A 21,104-nucleotide genomic window follows, 5' to 3' on the forward strand; every position below is an offset into this window, starting at 1 on the left:
AAGCGCCTCAGCAAGTTACAGCAGCTAAAGCTTTAGTGTTGCACTGAACGTCCTTTGCAGAAACTACCCAGCATGTCAATCTAAAAATGAATCATGCTACCTTAATTGTACAATGTGTGTTTTGGTGGGACCGAGGAGGAAACGAAACGCAGGTCGCCGAGTTAGTTTAAGAGAATGAGTACCTGTGGATAAGCAAGGTAAATAAGGTCATATGGAGTCTAACCTTATGTTTTGTAGGAATGCAGAACAGAAGTATCAGTTACACTAGTTTAGCTTTCTTCCTATCAGTAAACTGGATTTGAGGATACAGGGAACTATATACACAATTTAAAGTCGTATTTAATTTGGCAGAGCAGTCCTCTCTAGATATTTATTTAACTGTGACTGTATCACTGGAAGAAAAAATGTCCAGGTCTGTCTATCATTTTACTCGAGAGAAGGAAAAATGACAAGTAACATCCTCCTTCCCTCACACTACTACATCTATTCTACCCTTAACACATGGCACACACACCCCCTGCCAAACAACAAGACCTAGGGATCAAAACCCAAACCCCAAATCACAAGGATCTATCTCATACAATCCTGTTCCTCTTTCTCTGTATGTAAAAAGAAGAGAGTAATTTTTACAGTTTGAAGAGTCTATAGAAGTTCAGCTTTTTAAAATTTGTGATCATAAAGCACTTCACAAATGTCAGGGAACGTAATATATTCAGCAGCACTGAATTTGCAAGTCATTCTAGAAAGAAGATAATCGTAATCACAGTATCCCAGAATGATATTATAATCATGATATATACCTTATTATGTACAGTTTACAGATAGACTGAATTGACACTAACAGCCTTCAAGCGTTTAAGACTTTCAGGAATTCTGTAGCAAAGAGAAGGCACAGCGTCAGTAAATCACTAAGATTCAGCATGTAAAAGCTAAAAGAAAAATTGAGCAGGAGATAGAAAGGGAGGGGATTTGGTTATTAAGAAATTAGTTAAACACATGTACAAAGTAGGAGTCTGTGCAACAAAAATGTAAGAACCTGGACTACTACTGATGGATTCAAGGGCAAGATAGCAGAAATATAAGAATTAAAGCAACAGATCAGAATTTGATGCTTTTGGATGCACTTGGTATACATATAACATCATCCCTGTTTCTTATGCATTATGGCAATCAAGGGGACTGGATAGTTGCAGGTTTCCCAAAATACAAACAATGTTAAACAAAGTATGATGGAAAAATGAAAAATGTTCATAATTCTACTAAAGAAAGGCTAGGCAATTGTATCTAATGGGGGAAAAAAGAAAAGTACACTTGCGTGGGATTATCCACACTAAACCAAAAATAATCTTTTGAATAGAAAAGGTTGCATTCATAAAGTCACACAGAGCAGTTTCCCTGCGTCCAAGAAATATTTTAATGATAAATCACAAAATAACTAAGGCACTTCAGAAAACTGAGATGGGATGTTAAATAACAAAATGAAAACCTGTCAACTAAACCCTTACTTGATAAATGGGGGAAGGAAGGGAAGAAAGAGGAAGGAGGCAAAGGGCAGGAGAAACACCATGTAACAAACGGGTCTTTCAAATTAACTTAATTCTTTCAAGTTCCCCTGAACATGAAAGGTACAAGTTGATAACAAGGTACGAGCTGGAGGTACGAGTTGATAACAAGATAAACAAGCAGTTCAAGGACAAGTATCATCAGGAAGGTTTTAGAAGCCATGAAGTAGATCATCTGAAAAAGGATTTTCTGAAAGGTCAGCTTCAAGCATCTGTGGAAACAACTCTTGTGGAATACAGCCTGCATTACTGAGACAGAGAATTTTAAACTTTACAGGGATGTTTTCACACCCATTTTGAATACGCTATTAAAAATGGTGAAGAATGGATAAAAGCTATCAAGAGATAGGATGATGAAAATCAAGCTGTACATTTTACGAGTATAACAAATTACCTGGTTGTGTCTGTTCATAAGAGTCAGAGGCTTAAATTACTGGCAAACGGCACAGACCAAAACGTGACAGAGTAACCACAGCATGGGGGGACAGCACTCATGACTAACAATGCGATTACTGAGGAACAGACAATATTTAAAATAGAAATGAAGAGCAGAACAATGGGTGTCAGCAACGTGTCAAACTGGAACAAATATAACAGATAACAAGAACAGAAATCCATCTGGGTCAAATCCTTTGGGGAAGACAAGTAGGTAAAACAGGTTCTGTTAAAGACATTAGACTAATGGGGCATTTGTTCCAGCATCAGATGCAGATCTTTAACGTTAGATAAAAATAAAGTGAATTGTATCATTTTAGGAGACTAATTACCCAGACACAAAATGGAGAACAAATCAAACTCTTAAGTGGAAGGGCTTAGTTATTCTTGGAGCTAATAGCTGATAAATTTATGAAATAGTTACTAAAGCAGCAAATGACTATTACTTCAAGACTGTTCTCCCTAACTAACGAGGACAGTATAAAACAGCTGCTTGTAACCTAATCCATATATTACTGGATTTTTATTTAAATACAGAATGAGAAATACCAAACGGGATTATAACTCCATCTTTGAATTTCAGTGGCATACACCCAAATAATTTGATAGCGAAGGTTAGCAAAGATATCCAAGATACAGCAGAAGCCTTGCATTTAACACAAAGATGCTAAAATGTTTAAGGATACGCGTCTCAAGTTGAAGGGGTAAAACTCAATGTCTGACAAGCTAATCATTGATAACATTGTCCAAGGAAGATACCAGAAACATGCAGAGATCCTATCAAGAATAGCAGGGGGCAGAAAGAGGAGACAAGAGCACAGAAAGCTGCATCTTAGGTATATAGTGAAATGTAAAGCTAAACTAGACCTGAACAGAATATTATAAAAAAAAAGTTACAGTCTTTAAAGACTTTTTTGTATCTAAGTAGGAAAAAATTCATGAAAATGTGTATACTAGACGGGGCGATGGGACAAAGATTAAGGATATTCAGGAATGAACTGCCAACGTCCACCATAATCCTTATCTATGTTGTCTCAGATATGAAAACAATGATAAATAGAGAATAGGAACACTTTAAAAATGATTAGTTAATGCAGTCAAAAATAATCCATTTCTCGGAATTATGGAAACAGTGACACATAAGATTGTCCTTTCTAAAGTAAAAACTTCAAAGAAAATATCGCTTCTGTACTGACTGGAGAACAGCAACTATATCACCAATGTTTTTTTTCCAAGAGGGAAGGCACAAATGAATATATACCATCCTAATAACATGCAAAAATTTATACAAAAATAGCATACAAAAAATGAAAGGAGTATTAGAGTATCATTAACAACTAATATTGTTAATGGAAAAACAGGTTATAGTTCAAGTTTAATAAAGAGATTGTACCAAACAACCTGTGTAACAGTTATTCCAAACCGGAGCTCCCGAACAGCCAGGTTCATCAAGAGGAGGCAGCTGTGAAGAGGGCAGGTGTGATTCTGGAATGTACTCATTGGAGCAGAAAGAGAAAGAGGCAGTGCCACTGTACTATACCCCAGTGAGATCACATCTGGAATGTTATACGTAATTCTCATTATCATAGTTTAAAAGACACACACGAGAACTTTCAAACTGGAGCAGCTGCAGAGAAAGGCTGTGAGGGTGATCAGCTGACTGGAGACTGTAGAGTATGAAAAATACTTCATTTAGTCAGGCTAGCAAAAAAAAAAAAAAAGCCAAGAAGAAACTCTATCAAATTCTATCTATAAATACAGATGAGACAAGAACCATGAAGAGAAAAGAATATTTTATCTAGAGGATAATGTCTCCAACAAAAAGTAATATATATAAAGGCCATACAGATTATTAAAACATAAAGGGTGGAAATTATGTCTCAAGATTATAAATGAAACTGTAGAAATGACTGTTTCCTCACAGTTTTTTTGGATAGACTGCAGAAGAGGTGAAGCAATTAAACTAACTGTTCTTAAAATACAGATGGCAAGTTGATGAAAAGTATTACAGACAGAACAACTGTAATAAACGGAGCCTTGTGACTTCTGAGGTTCTTGCTATTGCTTTATTCCCTACTCAGTTCAAGCTCATCTATGAGATCACGATCTGAAGCTTCCCCACCAGCCACCCAGTGTAATTTGTAGCATAGGTAAGACTTTGTGAATCTCCAAAATAAAACTGCTGTCATAATTATGCCTCCTTCTCAGCCAGCCTGTTTCACTTTTTGAAATAAAATACCTAGACGCTACAACCACCAATTCCCTTCTATAGCAACACTCTTATAATGTTAGGAGATAAAGAGGAGTCAGTTTGTCCAATACCGGCTTAAGTTATTAAGGATATTTCTATTCTGTAGAATGAAGCAAAAATTCAAAGCAGTGAAGACCAAGCTCTGCTATGCGACAAGTAACACAATTAGTATTGAGAACTCTTAGTTCTTTCAGTAAACAAGTATTGCTCACCTTGGGGGTCCTTTTAAAACCAGCTGCTTCGCTTTGGGGATCAAGTAAGCAATTTTCGCATCTTACTGTGCGCCTTACGAGCACACCAGCTTGGATCAGCCATAGCTGGATATCTGTATTCCACATGCTACTGCATGGAAGAGACCTGCCTTTCATTCCCCAATCCTTTTTTCAGATCTGCAGTATAATATGCTACCTATCATTCTTCCACCAGATATGCCTGTTAGAGCAGTGTCATTCAACGCAGCGGTCATCAGGAATCTCCCTAAAGTCCCTCAGACTAAGAAACCTTCTACAGCAAACTTTAAATTCCAACAGACTTTTTCTGAAGGGTCCGTATCCCCATATCCTGATCAAAACTGAACAAAATGCTCTATTTTCAGTTAAGATTGGGAGTAAATGTCATTATTATTCTCTTATTATATAAATCTTTACATTGTTTAGGGCTTGACAAACATAAGGAAGAGCTGTGCATAACACTGAAGGTACGTGCTTCGAAAAATTAGTCCTTTAGCGTAACACAGCAAAAGCCTTGCTGAGAATCCTTTAAGGACTCTTCTGTATGCAGTGAGGTCAATCTAAGCACACTCTGCACAACACTGAACACATATCTCACCTGAAGAAGCTAAAATTTAAAAGGATGCATCAAATCCTCTTGTTTACAATGCAGAATTAAAAATGCAACTACTTTTTGGTTTACGTTTAACCTACTTTGAGTAAACTTAGTAACTTACTGTTTTAAGAGAACCTTTTAAAGTAATTTAACAGTTTGTATTTCTAACTTCAACTAACAGTATTTTTACATGATAATTATTAAAAGATGGTATGAAAGTAATTAATATAGTTGGAGTCCCATAAATATGGTAACAACCAACAAATAAGCCATGCAGAAAAGTGTCAAACAATAGCTTGGGCTCCCTGACAAGCACATGAATTTTTACAATAGCTTAAACCCAAGAATAAATTTTATATATAATCAACTCTGATAGATAGCCTGTTACTTATTAGAGCATAAAAGAAAGATGACAAATACCCGTTCTGTGTAGAGTTATATAATATTTCATTTTGGTTTCACATTTAAGTGCTCATTTGATCTATCCCAGAACTTCAAATCCTGGAACGCTAGGAAAATTCAAAAGAAGTTGTTCTGGTTTTAAATCTAGGCACTATGTTAAAGAAATAATAAGAAAAAGAACCACCACAAAAAAAACCTCACCAAGCCTAAACCTATGTCTTGTGAAATCTTAGACTAACTAGTCTGACAATGATCCTGTACTTAAAAAACAAACAAACAAACAACAAAAAACCACAAAGACGGTGTCTGAAAATAAACTATTTTTTTTTAATAGAAAACATAGGCTTCTTTTCATATGATTGAAATTTAAGGGAAAAAATAACCACGCTGCTATAAAACCTACATTTACATGCATATTTCATAGAGTTGCATCCCATTTCTGTTACAAACTGTCAGTGTCAATTGCTTGTGTAAATTAAGTCAGGTTTACTGACGGAGCCCACAGAGTAATTACAGTGGGAAAGCAGCACGTAGAATGCATAAAATTAAGTTTGAACAAATACTATTCTGTATTGATGATTTGAAACAATCTATATCTATTCCTCTTTCCTGAATGAAGTATTAGCAAATCACTTCTTGCACTTAATATGTACATATGTAGGAAATATGTACATATATAGGAAAAACTTCTGATGACTGTTACAGGAAACATAAAAGAACATAAGAGAAAAGAAACATAAAATAAATGAGGAAATAGGACGAGGCCAAACTTTAGCAAATTCAGTTTCTCTCAGTCAGTACTACCAGAAAGTGCCCTTCTGACAGTCTTGTAACTGATCATAAATAAATGGTTTAGAAGGAAAGGTTAAAATTAAAAGGAAAATCACAGAGTTCCCAGCATTTACTTCATTCACTGTCCAGAATTTGACAACAGTTTACTGTCTGCAACCTTGTAGCTTCTTTTAAAGGAGGCAGTAGGGCTCACTGCTTTAAAACCCTTCACTTGGGAATTCTACTTGAATCCAAGAGAACTCTAATATATGTGTAATGTACTCTCCTAATGAAAAGATCCTTATAACAGCACAGTAGGAAACTTCCCAAACAATTCGTTCAGCTGCACAGCTTAATAGCTCTAAAGCTGTATTTCTTTTTAAAAACCCAGCATATAGCTATAGGAACAAATACAGCCTTTGCACTCCAATGTGGAAATGCATCACAGAAATAACTGCCAAGAAGCAAATAACAATGCCAGCAAGCAGGTGATTGAATATAAGCCTGCATCGGAGCAATTACACTCAAAAAAACCTCACAATCCTTTCCAACAGACACATTGCAGGCGATTCTCCGTATAAAGCAGTGATAAATGATACTGAAATATTTTGTGCAGTTCTTGTTTACATGTGATGAAAATTGATACAGCTCAACAGTGCAACGGGTAACAAAGGCTAGAGAACATGCCCTACTATCGGCAAGTACCATGATGTTCTTATCAGAAAGGACACTTGGAGGTGACCTGATTACAGAAGGTACCATCAGAATATGAAGTCACTAGAATTACAGAGTGCTTAGTAAAGAATGATATAAAAACCAATGGCTGGAAACAAATAGGGGATCAATTCAAGTTAAGAACAAAAATACCGTCTTAAGGAAGAGTGCAACTGAAACAAGCCACCACATGCTGCAATGATTTCTTCAGTTTTTGATACGTTCTTATCAAGCTTGAACGTCCTCTGGAAGGTATGCTTTAGCCAAACCTATATTAATAGAAAAACTAAAGCAAATTTAGCAACTTCTGATATACAAAAGGTCAGAGGTTTAAAAAATTGGTCCTCCTGGCTTCAAAATCTATTAATTTGAGCATCCTCTTTTGACAGCTGTCCCTTTAACGCTTACTGTAGAAAGTTTACAGCTTCGCATTAGTCAATTCCAGAACATCTGGATGATGATCAAAACACAGAATGACAAAATTGCAAAAATTTAACCTACAGGGAGAATGACAACATGAAACTAGATAGAATATGAAATGCGTATAGTTTTATAGAGGATTTACTTACACACACAGTGATTTTAGGTGCATCACTTCTATCACCATGATAATCAAATTACAGAAAGACATTCATAGAGGTGTCTGCTGCAATTGCAAAGTGAACCCTTGTGCAGTCAGTCTACTCCATTTTGAGTATTCCAGGAAAGCTTTATTATCATGAAAGGCATAAACATAAATCGTTCATTACAAAACATGAAAAACCATCACTTGGTAAGTACCCCGAGATAACTTTTTGCGTGACTAAACAGATTAATGTTATTTCCTGGTGATTTCTTTTGAATTCCCATGACATTGCTACCCAATCAATTTCTCTCGCCTTATCCCGAGGCCAGTTTCCTCTTTCCGACTTAATCACATCTGCTTCTCATTTTTGTTTGAAGTGTAAACAGTCAGGAATGAGTCTCAATTATCCAAGCTGCATTTGCAAGCTAACAACACAACTATCGGCAATGTCTACGTAGGTATTTTTTTCATCTGCTTTTATCAAGCCAGTTCCTTCAGGAAATCCAGTTGACTGAATCACTGGATGCCCAACACCAGCAACAGGAGGTCAAGCACCCCAAATCTAGTTTTTGTAAAAACTCCAGAAAATCATTTATAAAAAAAGTCTCCTAAATGGTTTCTCAAACAATCACCAAGCATACCAAAAAGATGTGAACCCGTGATTCAGGAAAAGTGACAGATTTCTAGAGTGCCAATATTAGTCGTAAGGGTCATCTTCAACTTTGGTTGCACAGATCTGCAGTAGTGGGAAGTCTATATACATACAGAAACACAGACAAAGTAAAAATAGGCAGTTCAGATTGCTATTTGAAGCCTGACTCTCAAACAAGCAAAAGATGCAACAAAATCAGCACTCAAACCCCCAAATAACACAATTTTGTGGAAACCATGAATAGGTATCCTTGGTGTGCATTGAATGGCCTCTGCTGCTCCCTTTGAAATATTATTCCCCATATATTTGTTCACAAAGCAGTAGCATTGCTTCTTTGCAAGGAAAAACAGCAGTCAGTCCTGTGACTTTTGGTGGAGTTTATGTATACTGCATTCCATCTTATGAATTCAATGTCCTTAAGAAAATGAAAATCTGCAAACTATAATGAAGATAGTTTCTGACTAAAGCCAGAACAAATTAGTTATACTTGAAAACTTTTTGTTTTCCTGCCTTGAACACCCTGTGGCAGCCAGCTCATGACCCAAACTGGGACTCTTTCAATCAAGTTTCAAAGATGAATCTACAGCCTCGCAAATATAATTCAGGGGTAAGACCCTGAGGCCAATGACCAATTTTTTATATAAAGTAATATCCATCTACCTATCAACAATCTCTTCTTAATGGACCATTCTGTAAAAGCACATAACAACCGGGGGGCGGGGGGAGAAAAAAAAACAAAAAAAAAGAAAGACAAGCCCAGCATGAAAGGAAAAAACACAAGCAATTGATACTGTCTTTCATGACTTAAGAAAAATCACTCTTGAGACAAGATTCATTTCACTCCTGAGCTAGACAGGATCAAAATGGAATGGATTTGAAAAAGCATGTTGTCAAATGGTGACAAGAATGTATACACCAACCTGAAAGACATGGTTTTGGCAAGCCTAGCAGATCACTACTTCTTGTCCAATCATGTATTACTGCCCTTTCCTCAAATAATTCACAGTGCTCTGCTTATCAAGGAAAAAAAAAAAAAGTCCAAATTTAACCAGCACCACACTCTGTAGTGCAACTAGAACTGACCTCGTGAAAACAGAATAGCGTAGTCTATTGCCTTTAATTGATAAATCCACCCCTGTCCCACAAAACATCATCACACACTGCATGTACCAACCAGCTCTTCTGCTATGCCCACCCAGACAACTCCCAGAAGGAAAGAAGTTTGTTAATCAATGAACTGAGAGGGATGTTAAAAAGCTCTGTGATTCTGGGAAATCTACTGTAGCTCAAAAGAGCCCTTGAGGGTCAGGAAGGAAAAGATTTAATAGTTTTCAGAGGAGTGACATATTGGCCTGATGCTTCTGTGAAATATTCTTGGAAGAAAAAAATTTTCCATCACACTTCAACAAATGTAAATGTTTAAACTGTGAACTTAGTCTTCAGTTGTCTTCAAACCTGTTACCATATGTCTTTCCTTTTTGAGTGTGCTTAACATTAAAATAACATACTTGCACTCCTCAAATAACCCATCTGCTGTTCCCTACTTCTGCTACTGTAAAAGCTTGTCAGCTGCTATCCAGTGCAGTCCAGTTTTCAGCATTAAATTAGCAATTAATATTTATAATTTGTTTCACCTAATTACACTAATTTCAGGCACTATACTCGTCTTTAAGTCCCCCAACACTTGAAATAACGAGGAAACCCCAAACAGCTAAGATTAAGAAAACAATATCACAGGTATTTCATTAAGAAACCTAACTCTGTCTTTCTGACTGAGAATCTACTTTTGACTAACTGTGAAGTAGAAACATATAAATGTGTTGTTTCAAGATTTCATATCATTCAAAAGACTACTAAGATATAAATTCCTCGCAACAAACAGATAAAAAGACAAGGAAAGAGTCATGGAAAGGAGTTTGCAAATAAGGCTCCTGAGGTAATCGCACATATAACTGTACTATATATATTGCACGAGGTGTACAAGCCCAGTGTGAACCATGTACAAGCCCAGTGTGAACCAATGCAACACAACCACCACTACTCTGCATCGACCTGAATACACACCTCCAGGACTGCTTATATATTCAGAGTAAGCAATCACTGGATCAAATGAAGTAGAATTCAGGGAAAACCCAAGCAGCTGAGACCTCAAGCCTCCCTCACAGTTAAAGCATTCCAGTAATTTAGGATATATTGTGGCTCCTTCCTGCCTACTGTCTTTGCATTCAGGGCAGCATGTCCCTACTTCTGTTGTAAGAGGAGAAATGGATCATCTCACCCAGTCTCCCACATAGTTTGATGGGTTAGGACTCTGAGCTGCATCATGTGCGAGTTCAAATTTTATCAAGCTGGAGAGGAACTGAACTTCACATTTCTACTACAGGGACGAGTTGTCTAATGAAAGGTGGGGAAAACACAGTGTAACTTTGGATGAATTCAAATGCAGTAGGACCTGACTGAGATTAACTCTTCAGATTTTCTGGTGCTGGCACCTTACTCCCACCCATCTCACCAGAGCGGGGTATTCATAATCTCTTCAGTAATCTTAATCTGTTCAGTAATCTTTTGTCTAGAGATCGTTGTGTCCCTGGATCAAAGCACTCTCGGATCTCAGGAGGCTTCAGAGGTTAGCTAACATTTAAAAGTAGATTGATTGTATTGCTCTGAAGAATACAGCTAACTTGTTTAGAAGTAGAGTAGTTACAACCTAGCACTTTAAGCTTACAAAAAGTTTGAACTGACAGTGCTACACATATTCAGGAAATATCTTGCATTACTTCTGGAAAACGTTACTACGTACCTATTACACTTTTAAAGGTTTCTTAGATTTTTCACCAATAGTTTTTGCTATACCCCTTAAGGTCTCAGAGCAGGTTGCATATTTGTGCTGCCAATGTAACAAGCAAAGCAAGAACAATCAACTCTCTATTCAAAGAAAAAGCTATACAATGCTGCTAACAGCACAATGTAATGTTTGCTCATTCGTTCCACTCCTTTAGATAATGATGGGACAGAATTCTTTGCCTGTGAAGAATTTCCTTCTACTTGCTGACCTAGAGGTGCATGGGGCAAAATCATTTTCTGATTGGCCATGTTTGTTCAGCAACTTTCTAGCTCTATAGTGCAGGAAGATTAACACTTATTTAAGATAGAAAGACATACTTGCAGTACGGCCCGAATATTGAACATGAATTCCAGAAATGCATCAGATTTTCAAATGTTAAGAACTGACCAACAATATATTTACTAATTAATTACAACAGAAGAGTGCTGGAAAGTACCTACTTCCCAGCATGACTCGCAGTGTGTTCTATGACTTCCTTGTAACCTCTGGCATTTTACGAAGATGTAGTATTATAAATTTCTGAAAATTTGCTTCAAAGAAAAGCAAAACAACAAGAACGTACAGCTTTTGTGAACCATTTGTGAACAGGGCAGACCAGCATTCAGTGTGGGAATGCAATTACAGTGGATAAGAATAAAAGAAATAAGAAATAACATAAATCGCAAGCCCTATGTTTTACTTTAATATTTTCCAAGTACAGAAATTTATTATGCTGCAAAGCCACCGAAGTATCACTTTGCATAAGGCTGAGGTCATGGATTCTAAAGAAATACAGAGAATACCAAGAAAACTCTTGTACTATTTATCTTACTGGGATTGCAGGCGTAACTGAAAGATAAAACGTAAAACGTGATGATATTTGAAGTGTTTACAAAAGCCAATAATTAGCAAATAATCAAATGTTTCAGTATATCTAAAAATTAGCAAGCCTTAGATAAACACAAAAGGATCTCTTCCCAGTCTGCTAGGAAGTACCATGAGATTGTATCCTTTACAGAAGTTGCAGAATAAGAACATGGAATCAAAGATACACTACACACTTGTGTTTTACACGTTATATATATGCACATACACATTGTCAACCATTTCGAGAGTACCAGATGTGGTGCGCAAGAAGAGATTGTAAACTTGAGGTTTTGCTGATAAATCCTGGAAAAAATAACCCAGTTACTTGAAGGAATCAATCCAAATTTGTATTATTGACCAGATGTGTCTGTCTGGCTGTCAGTGTCAATTGCAGAGAGCACACAAGGAATTTCAATCATATCCTTGACTTCTCTGGGAACCAGAAGTAACTTGACAGCACTAAAAACAAGACTCTAAAAGACTGTCTAGAGACACATGTAGCTGTGTTTCACCTTGGATTCTTCAGCAATTGTTGCCACATCTGATGGTGTTCCCTACTGCCAAGATATTGCTCTCAAATTCCCTGATCTGTACCAGTAAGCTGTAACAAAGTACACTCTATCATCACATTGTTTGTATTATACAACAGGACTAACAATTTAGAACTATTATGACCCATATAATCAATACACATACATAAATAGAAAGATTGTTACTTTTAAAAACAACTCAGGCAACATGTTTAACCACAAGATGCAATCATAAACAAGTACAGAAAGGCCACGAACCATATTCAAAAAACCCGTAAATACCTTTTGAATGCTCACATGTGTAATTTTAAACATTTTTCTGAATGATCCTTTGTTCTGTTATTACAATAGAGAGAACTGCAGTTTCACAAGTACTTCTTCTAGACTATTATTATTCTGAGAGATACAGCAGCTGTTTCTTTGTCATTTACGTTGCCACGAAGTGGCAGAAGATGAAACAAGAACAGATAGAAGGTGAAAGATCATGGTGCTCTGAACATGTTTGGTTTTAAAAATAATAGAGGATAAAATTAGGTAGCTGATACTTCAATTGCCTCTCAAACCATGACTTACTGACAGGACCCTCAGACCAGAGGAAGGCACAGACAGGTTTGGGAGCAGAACTGCAGGACAGTTCTGAAGTTGTGAAGCACGTGCAGAAGCCCCTAATAAGAACAGAGACAACTTACACATGTGTGGCTGAACTAGGAAGTGAGAAACAGTAAAAGGCCACGAAAGCAGTGGCACAGAGCTGGCTGCAAGCCGCAGGAGTTCTGAGGAGAGGTGATATCAACAGAGGTCCTGAGCAGATTTATGAGGAAAAAGGCAACGGTACCTTACATAGGCAGCCAAAAGGAGGCATGAAATGTCAAAGAACAGCAAGTAAAACCACTATAATCTCCATTTCCAAACAAATAATTCTTAAAGAGATCATATTTTTCTGGTATGTTGATATAGCAGCGATTTATGATACAGGCCAGTCATTTAAAAGGTAAGATTGAGATACTTTAAAAAATTGTCTAAATAAACATTTAGGATATTTTTAACACTATGGATTACAACCTTAGTGACTATTCGTACCGCATGGGAACAAAACATTGGAAGTTAATGGATATTTTGTTGTAAAGCATTTAATTGGATTTTCATAATAAAATAAGTAAAATAAAATAAGTAAAATAAAATAAGTAAAATAAAATAAGTAAAATAAAATAAGTAAAATAAAATAAGTAAAATAAAATAAGTAAAATAAAATAAGTAAAATAAGTAAAATAAGTAAAGTAAAATAAGTAAAATAAGTAAAATAAAATAAGTAAAATAAAATAAGTAAAATAAAATAAGTAAAATAAAATAAGTAAAATAAAATAAGTAAAATAAAATAAGTAAAATAAAATAAGTAAAATAAAATAAGTAAAATAAAATAAGTAAAATAAAATAAGTAAAATAAGTAAAATAAAATAAGTAAAATAAGTAAAATAAAATAAGTAAAATAAAATAAGTAAAATAAAATAAGTAAAATAAAATAAGTAAAATAAAATAAGTAAAATAAATTAAAAAACCCCACAGCCTTATAAAAGTACAAAATCCAAATGTATTTTAAGATATACTTAAACAAGAAGAATAAACACAAAGAATGATTTCTTTCTTAAACAACAACAGAACATCTACCAAACATGCTGCTTCTCTGTTCACTTGTTTAGTTATCAATCAACCAACTTCAGATGACTGGTTATTATACAGGCAAAAGAGGAGATCCTCTGTTATGATGTATTTTACAGAATAGATTCCATACAATACGCAGAGTTATCTGTAGGATGGGATAAACCTATCCTAGGTAATAGTAAAGTCCTATTTATCTTTCTTAGAATATTGCATACAAACAGAAAACTACCTTAAAGCATGCAACAGGGAGAAATTGTCTAAACAAAGAGCCTGCAGAAAAAAAAAAAAAAAAAACACAACAAAAAAAGATCAACTATCTGGCTCTAGCTTCCTTTCCAAAACCAAACCCTTAATCACTATTTAACAAGACTTTAATAAAAAGCAGACTTGCATTAAATGGGCAGGGGAGAAGACTGTTGGAAAAAAAAAAAACTCAGACCAATCTTCAAGTCCATCCCCTCTTGAAATGAATGAGATGAGAATCTAAGAAAAATAAATACAAGAGAAAGCGTAGAAAGTAAACATGGCATTCACTCACATAAAGTTTTCTGGATATTCACTCAAGGCCATATCGATGATATTCAAAGCATCGTGATAGTGTTTCTGGGCTGATAGCAAGAGCGCAAGGAGATGAAGAGAGTTGGCATCATCTCCTTGTAGTTGCAGAGCCTGACGAACATAACCCAAAGCTTCTGGTATCTGATTTAAAACAAACAAACAAAAAAAAAGAAAGCACCACTATTAGAAGTATTGCCTATTACTTGATCGCACATCCATAAAATTTTCAAAATATTCACCCAGATACCATGTAGAATTCTATAGACCCCTGTAAAACACTACTCAGAAGTTTCAAATGGACCTGATGGTCTACAGTGAACAGTAAAAATTAAGTAATATATTAACCCTGCAAAATAAGATACATGTTTTAATAAAACAGTTCCCTTCAGCCCTTTAAAATACTCACTTACTGTTCTTTTTCAAGTATTGGTTGTATTTCTAGATTATTTTGAAAATATTTTAATTGTAATACATTAATCAAAATGTACAGCTAGACTGTAGCAGTAACTTTCTTTCACATGGAATTTCAAGATCTCCTCAGCTGCGTATACTTTTGCTCAAAATAAGTACACTAAGTGTTAAAAACAGGAAATTTAATTAAGCAACATGAGAAGTTTGGAATGCAGCCGTAGTCATAGCCTGCTACTGAAAAATATTTTGTGCTATTAAAGTGACAATCCATTCCACTCTAACGTGACATAGTCCAATGTCTCTGCTACTCATTAGCAATGAAAAGTAGTCACCTAGAGTATGTAAACTACTGTGCTCAAAACTACTTCCTAAAATAAACATGACACAGGAAAAGGCTTACCGTGACATATACAAAGCAGCTCCACATTATCCAGTTTCATGTAATATATGGCATAATCCTAAATCCCTTAAATATAACAGCTGTACAAGTTGGACTGAGCTCTGATGTCTTTTATAGCCTTAAAATATTTTCCAGTTTTCTTAAAACACATTTTCATAATTTTGTTTGCAAAATGCAAACCTCCTACAAGTATTCAAAAAAGGCACGGATCTTAGCAGATACTCAAGATTTAAGCACTGTCAAGATTATTAAAGACTAGTTTCAAGAGTCCAGAGTCCCACTCTCCAGATAACCATTCTGAGCACAGATTGCACACACTGCATGTAAAAACAGGGTAAAAATTGACTTTTTTTCCCTTCCATCCAGCAATGTAAATGCTGAAACAAATAAATTGAATGACTTATGTCTTACTTCTGACCCTAGAGCTGGAAATACTATGGCAGAACTCTGGAAGAGTGTACAAGACTGAAAGTGTTCAGAGAGAATATTTTGGTTTTGTTTTTTTCCATATATATGCATATATTCACAAGGAAAACCATGCCTTTATTGAAGAAATCTTAATCCGTATCCATCAACAGAAACAAATTCTATTCTTCGTATGACAGTGTGAGGCTGCATTTTCCAAACACAACTAACCTGTCTGGATATGGCAAGCTGCAGTGCCAAGTAAAATGCTGCCAGATGATCTGTGGGAGATAAACTGTGAGCCCTTAAAAACAAAGAAACAAAGAAACAAACAAACAAACCAGTGAATTTTCCCCCTGTTAATACAGGTTAGACATACACACAAATGCATATATATTCGTGTATCCATATTCAGATCTCCACTACCCGTATGCTCATATTTTGATATAAGTAGTGTTCATTCCAGTGACTTTTCTCATACTTCTCAATCATCCTTGATTTAAAGGAAGCACTTTGGGCCATTAAAGAAGCATTTGAAATAGAAATTAATTATGTAATTTCAGTATAAATCTTAAAAATGAGCACTACAAAATGATTCTTCAATTAAAATATATTCCTAAACAAGCACTAGATGTAATTACCTAAGAACAGTTATAAGAAAAATTCATTAAGCAGAGTTTTCTTACAGAAAGAGGAAAAAAAAAAAATACCCCAAAGCGACATGACCTCAATGAGAAGAATTATGTCATCTGCACGAGAAGTACCCGTGCAATCACACCGACCCTGGCCAGGATGGTTCTGAGGCACAGAAGAGTAGAGGCAAAGCACATCAGAGTTTTGTTTATTCTTCAGACTCCCAAAGTTTAAGCACATTTTCAGTCCAGCGTACTAAGCCTCTTAGGAAGCCAGTTACTTCTTGCTTTGACTTGCTTTGAGATTAAGTTAGCAGAGCAGCTTGCTATTTAGCAATATAAAAGAAATCTAGGATGGACAGCTTCTTTATAACAGCATTATAGTAAAAGGCAGCACAAAATCTGACTCATCACAAACCCATGTTTGAAGTTCAGATAACAAAGTTTATGCTGGTCATCTTGTATTTATAACTTCTGTCCACAAAAATGCTGAGCTGCCCAATAGCAGCAGCATTTTGTGATTATTCACTCTCAAAGTATTTGTAACTACCACTGTTGCAAGTAACCCCAATTACTAAAACAAAGAAGTAACTTTTTTCCACCTTTTTTGGAAACTGTGTTTGTTTGCTCTTAACGTTTTGGTCAAATGCACACATTTTGTCTTATTAATTTTAATGTTTATCCTACAGAAGATGTTCTTGTAATACACTCTATTATTTTCCCCCATAATACAATCTTTCTGCTGAAAGATAAGGTTTTTTTGGGGGGGATGCCTGAGCATAAAGACAAAAAGAAAAAAAATTATGGCTGTATGTGTTTAGTAAATGCTGGGCAACAAGCCTGGAACTATTATTTTTTCTTTATATTTGTTGCATCCTTTTAATGGAGGCTCATTTAGAAATAGGATGAGTAATAATAATCTTTGGAACATCTAATGAGCCGTCCCCATCAGAAGAGAGGAAGAAAACTGACCTTTAAGCCATTACAACCACAACGGGAAACTTCTCCTTCCAATTTTTGCATTTCTGTCTTCCCAAGTCCAAAGAGACAGCTCTATTGGTTTAGCAACTACACCCAAGATGTATCAAAGCAGTTTAAGTCATTACGGGACAGTTTCATATTTTAACTCTACTGTTAAATAAAGGTTAATTTACCTAGAGTCAAATATAACGCCTAACAGGGTCCAGGCCCAGTCCTTTTTTAAATCTAAGTACACAAATTAAGCAAAACTAAGGGAGAACAAGAGATTTTAATTTAAAGAGTATTTGTTCAGTCACCCAAGCTTCAGCTAGTGAAAGAATAAAGCTGTTACTATCTATAAACCATTTGGTGAGTTCTGTGAAAAATCCAATTCACACCAACCACAGGAAAAGCACTGAAAGTCTTCCAAGAAAAAAAAAAAGTTAGTGAAACAAACACTCCATCAGCACTGTGTTAAGATGGAAACAAGCATCTTCTCAAATAGCCACTATCACAAACTAGTAGTCTTGAAATCTGGCATAGGCAAAGGTCCAAAAATAACTGTATTTCTTCAGGGCCTCTATTTCTTCAGGAATTGGTCTCATAGGTAAGTGATTAAAAAAACTGCAAAAACCACCCAAACCAAAACAAACTTGGCACATCAAAATACTGAATCCAGTCCAGCTGCTGGCTTTATAAACTGTGTAGGAGATGAATGGAGAATTTCAGCTTCCACCTCCCAGAAAACATTTATTTTTAAGATGTGGGAAGAGAAAATGGGCATGACTCTGGTATGCTGAGCACAGCATACTCTCTGCGTTAACAAATTTTTGGTAAGATCCTATACCTACGTTATCAACACAAGGAACCAGCAACATTATCAACCATATTGAAGTGTATTTCCAGCACAGCTGAACTAGCAGGTGTGAGTCTCTCTATGAACACAAGTGGGGAAACGTTAATATGCAGAAAAACCACCTTTCAAAACATGCTTTTCCCCTTTCTCTTAGAAGGTAGCTATGGCATTTGTGAGATGCAGAAACTCTGTTCTCTTCGAGGGCCAAACCACTCTACTCAAGATTCTGCGTGGAGCCCAAGCTACTCACATCAGCAATATCACTAACTACTAGAGTTCTTAAAACATATTCCCCGCACATTACTAAAACCTCTGATTCTTTAATTAAAAGCCTGTGTACAAGTTCAATCTGAGAAAGGCCAGCAGAAAGGATGAATATATAACTTAACATCAATACCCTGGAACATGCACTTAAAAATACAAAACGTTGTTTCTAGGAGGTTTTCTAGAAGAAAAGAACAAAGAAAACCGCAAAGCATCAGAAAGATGCATAGAAAGCAGATGACAATTAACCCTCATGTTCACAAGACTTTCTGTGTATAAATTTATATTCTGCTAGTTAGCACAAATGTTTCAAAGCTCCGTATCACTACAAAACTGAAGTTCCGCTCAATGTATAAAGCTAAAGGACATCTATAATGGTTCGCTGAAGAGATGCTAGATATGGTTTCAGATTTCAGCTGACACTTATTCATTGCTAGGAAGTCTTTGAAACGGAACAGTTAAGAAGGTATCAAGAGAGTTATTGTTCAGCTGTAGAGAATGAAACAGAAAAGTTCCTGGGCGAAAGACGACATAACACACAACCAAGCAACAATATTTGAATAGACCGTGAAAGAGTAATTTAGCAGTGATGACAAGCTGAATATAATTTGAAAAATAGTTCTCTCAACCTACTGTGTATTGCTTATTCTCTTTTAACTCAAACCACCTATTCTTTTTCTAGAGCAACCTAATAAGACATTACTACAGTAATTATGTTACCTATAAAAGCATCCTCATATTTATGGGTGGTCAAAATGCTGCACAACCTCAAACCTTAGAAAATGGAAATTTTCCAGACAGAGCGATAGCAGGGAATGACTCAGAATTTTGGGAATCGCTATACTAAACTGGAAGGTAAAGTCAACAGGTGCTGAACTAGAATGGATTAGCTTCAGGCTATGGTTCATTTCATCCCTTGCTGTTTCAAAGAATCAGCAGAAGAAAGCAATTCACTATTAGAACCTCAAAAATAGTGAATGGCTAGAAATGGCGAGAAATGGTTAGCACAGTATTTTTGAAACAGTGATGATTAAAGTCAGTGGTAAGAGGGATGGGTGAGGAACTGAGGTACAAAGGAGGAGGCAGAAAATTCAGTTTCAACATGGAGAAAGAACGCTGAAGTAATAAAAACTATTCAAACCACTAAGGAACAGGAAGAGCAAAGATATGTTGAAACATATTTACGTACAGAGGAGTAGTTAAGATAAAACAGAAAAAGGAAGGAACAATACAGAACAGCCTCACTCTAAAGTTACCTGCAAAACACTTTTTCAACCCTCTCCCCTCAGATACAAACTCACCAACAAAAATCTGAGATTTCATATTCACGAATGCACAAATTCATTGACGCACAAATCTGTTTCCCTGAAGCATTTGGGCCTATCTCACTGAAGCAGGGTTTTCAAGGGTATGTAAACGTAAAAAGAGATATCTTTAGAGGCTGCAGCACTTCCGCCAGCTTTGCCATCAATATTTGTTTCTTCTATAATTAGGGTAGAGATGTTCTCATTCACCTGTTTATTGTCACTTCATTTGCAAAGTCAAATCCTTGCGAATGAACTACTGGCATCCCCAACAGTACTACTTCTGTGTAAGGAACTGGACGACGGGGCACTTGCATTGTCACTGCCTATGCTGTTAAAACTCAAGATAAGAGTTTTTTCTTTCCCCCTAGCTTACTACCTGCATTTTGCCCCTCATCCACAGCAGCAGGGACTCAATTATTGCTCTACCTCTACAAAGATAATTGCAAAAGCCTCCTATACAATCTGATCAGTGACCAACTCTTCTGGAAACACTATCACATTGAGCCATAACTTGAAACCTTGCATCATACGATCTTCCCTTCTAGATCAGAACAGAATACTCCTTTGAGCAAATATTTTTTACTGGAGAGCAACACAAATGTCTTTAAAATGAAATAAAAGGAAATCCTTAGAAATCAATTTAGATTTTTCTGACAGAAGATGATGAAGTAAATGCTGAAGAAATACATTCCGTACTCATAAAGCGAGACTCCCAGAGCTGAAATCCTCATTACACAGTCTTTTACAAGTCCCTCTTTTCAACACATAATAAAAGCTTTTCACCATGTACAACAGAATGAAATGAAAAGATTAACACCCACTCACCTCTGAAATGCAAGAAGAGCCTTTCTCTGCAAGACCTCTTGCATCCCTCGCAAAGATGCTAAAAAGGATATATTTAATCAGTGATATGCAAGATCAAGAGATTTCATTCCACACGCTCACTGAAGAAGTTTTAATGCATTGACTGAAAAAATGATTGCACACAGAAGCTTTAATTTTATGTCTAGCATTCCACTGGGTATCCTTTTTTAGACAACATGGGAATCTGCAAATGTAAATGTGTATTCTTATCTTACCATCAGTAGCCTGCAGACTGTAAGTCAATCCCAGTGCCAAGTAGCCTTTTGCTTTGAACTCTGATGTTTTGTCCCCAAGATCAACAACTGTTTTGGCAAATCCTTCAGCTTCTTCCAACTGAAAATATTATAAAACATCCATGTAAGTCTAAAACTAGCTAAATCTTAGATTATA

At 36.0% G+C, this 21,104-nt stretch overlaps 1 protein-coding gene across 5 annotated transcripts in view; it reads right to left on the reverse strand.

Annotated features, from left to right (window-relative positions):
- TTC7B (tetratricopeptide repeat domain 7B) overlaps positions 1 to 21,104 on the reverse strand; it is a 152,353-nt gene that overhangs the window by 56,535 nt on the left and 74,714 nt on the right. For all 5 annotated transcript variants that reach the window (XM_074585502.1, XM_074585501.1, XM_074585500.1 and 2 more), the window contains 4 exons: positions 20,930 to 21,047; positions 20,676 to 20,733; positions 16,063 to 16,135; positions 14,596 to 14,756 (listed from right to left, as the gene is read on the reverse strand). In XM_074585502.1, the coding sequence (XP_074441603.1) occupies positions 14,596 to 14,756; positions 16,063 to 16,135; positions 20,676 to 20,733; positions 20,930 to 21,047 (410 nt within the window). The remainder of the gene's footprint in view (positions 1 to 14,595; positions 14,757 to 16,062; positions 16,136 to 20,675; positions 20,734 to 20,929; positions 21,048 to 21,104) is intronic.

The sequence above is a fragment of the Larus michahellis genome, chromosome 4 (genome assembly GCF_964199755.1).
Source record: "Larus michahellis chromosome 4, bLarMic1.1, whole genome shotgun sequence".
NCBI lineage: Eukaryota > Metazoa > Chordata > Aves > Charadriiformes > Laridae > Larus > Larus michahellis.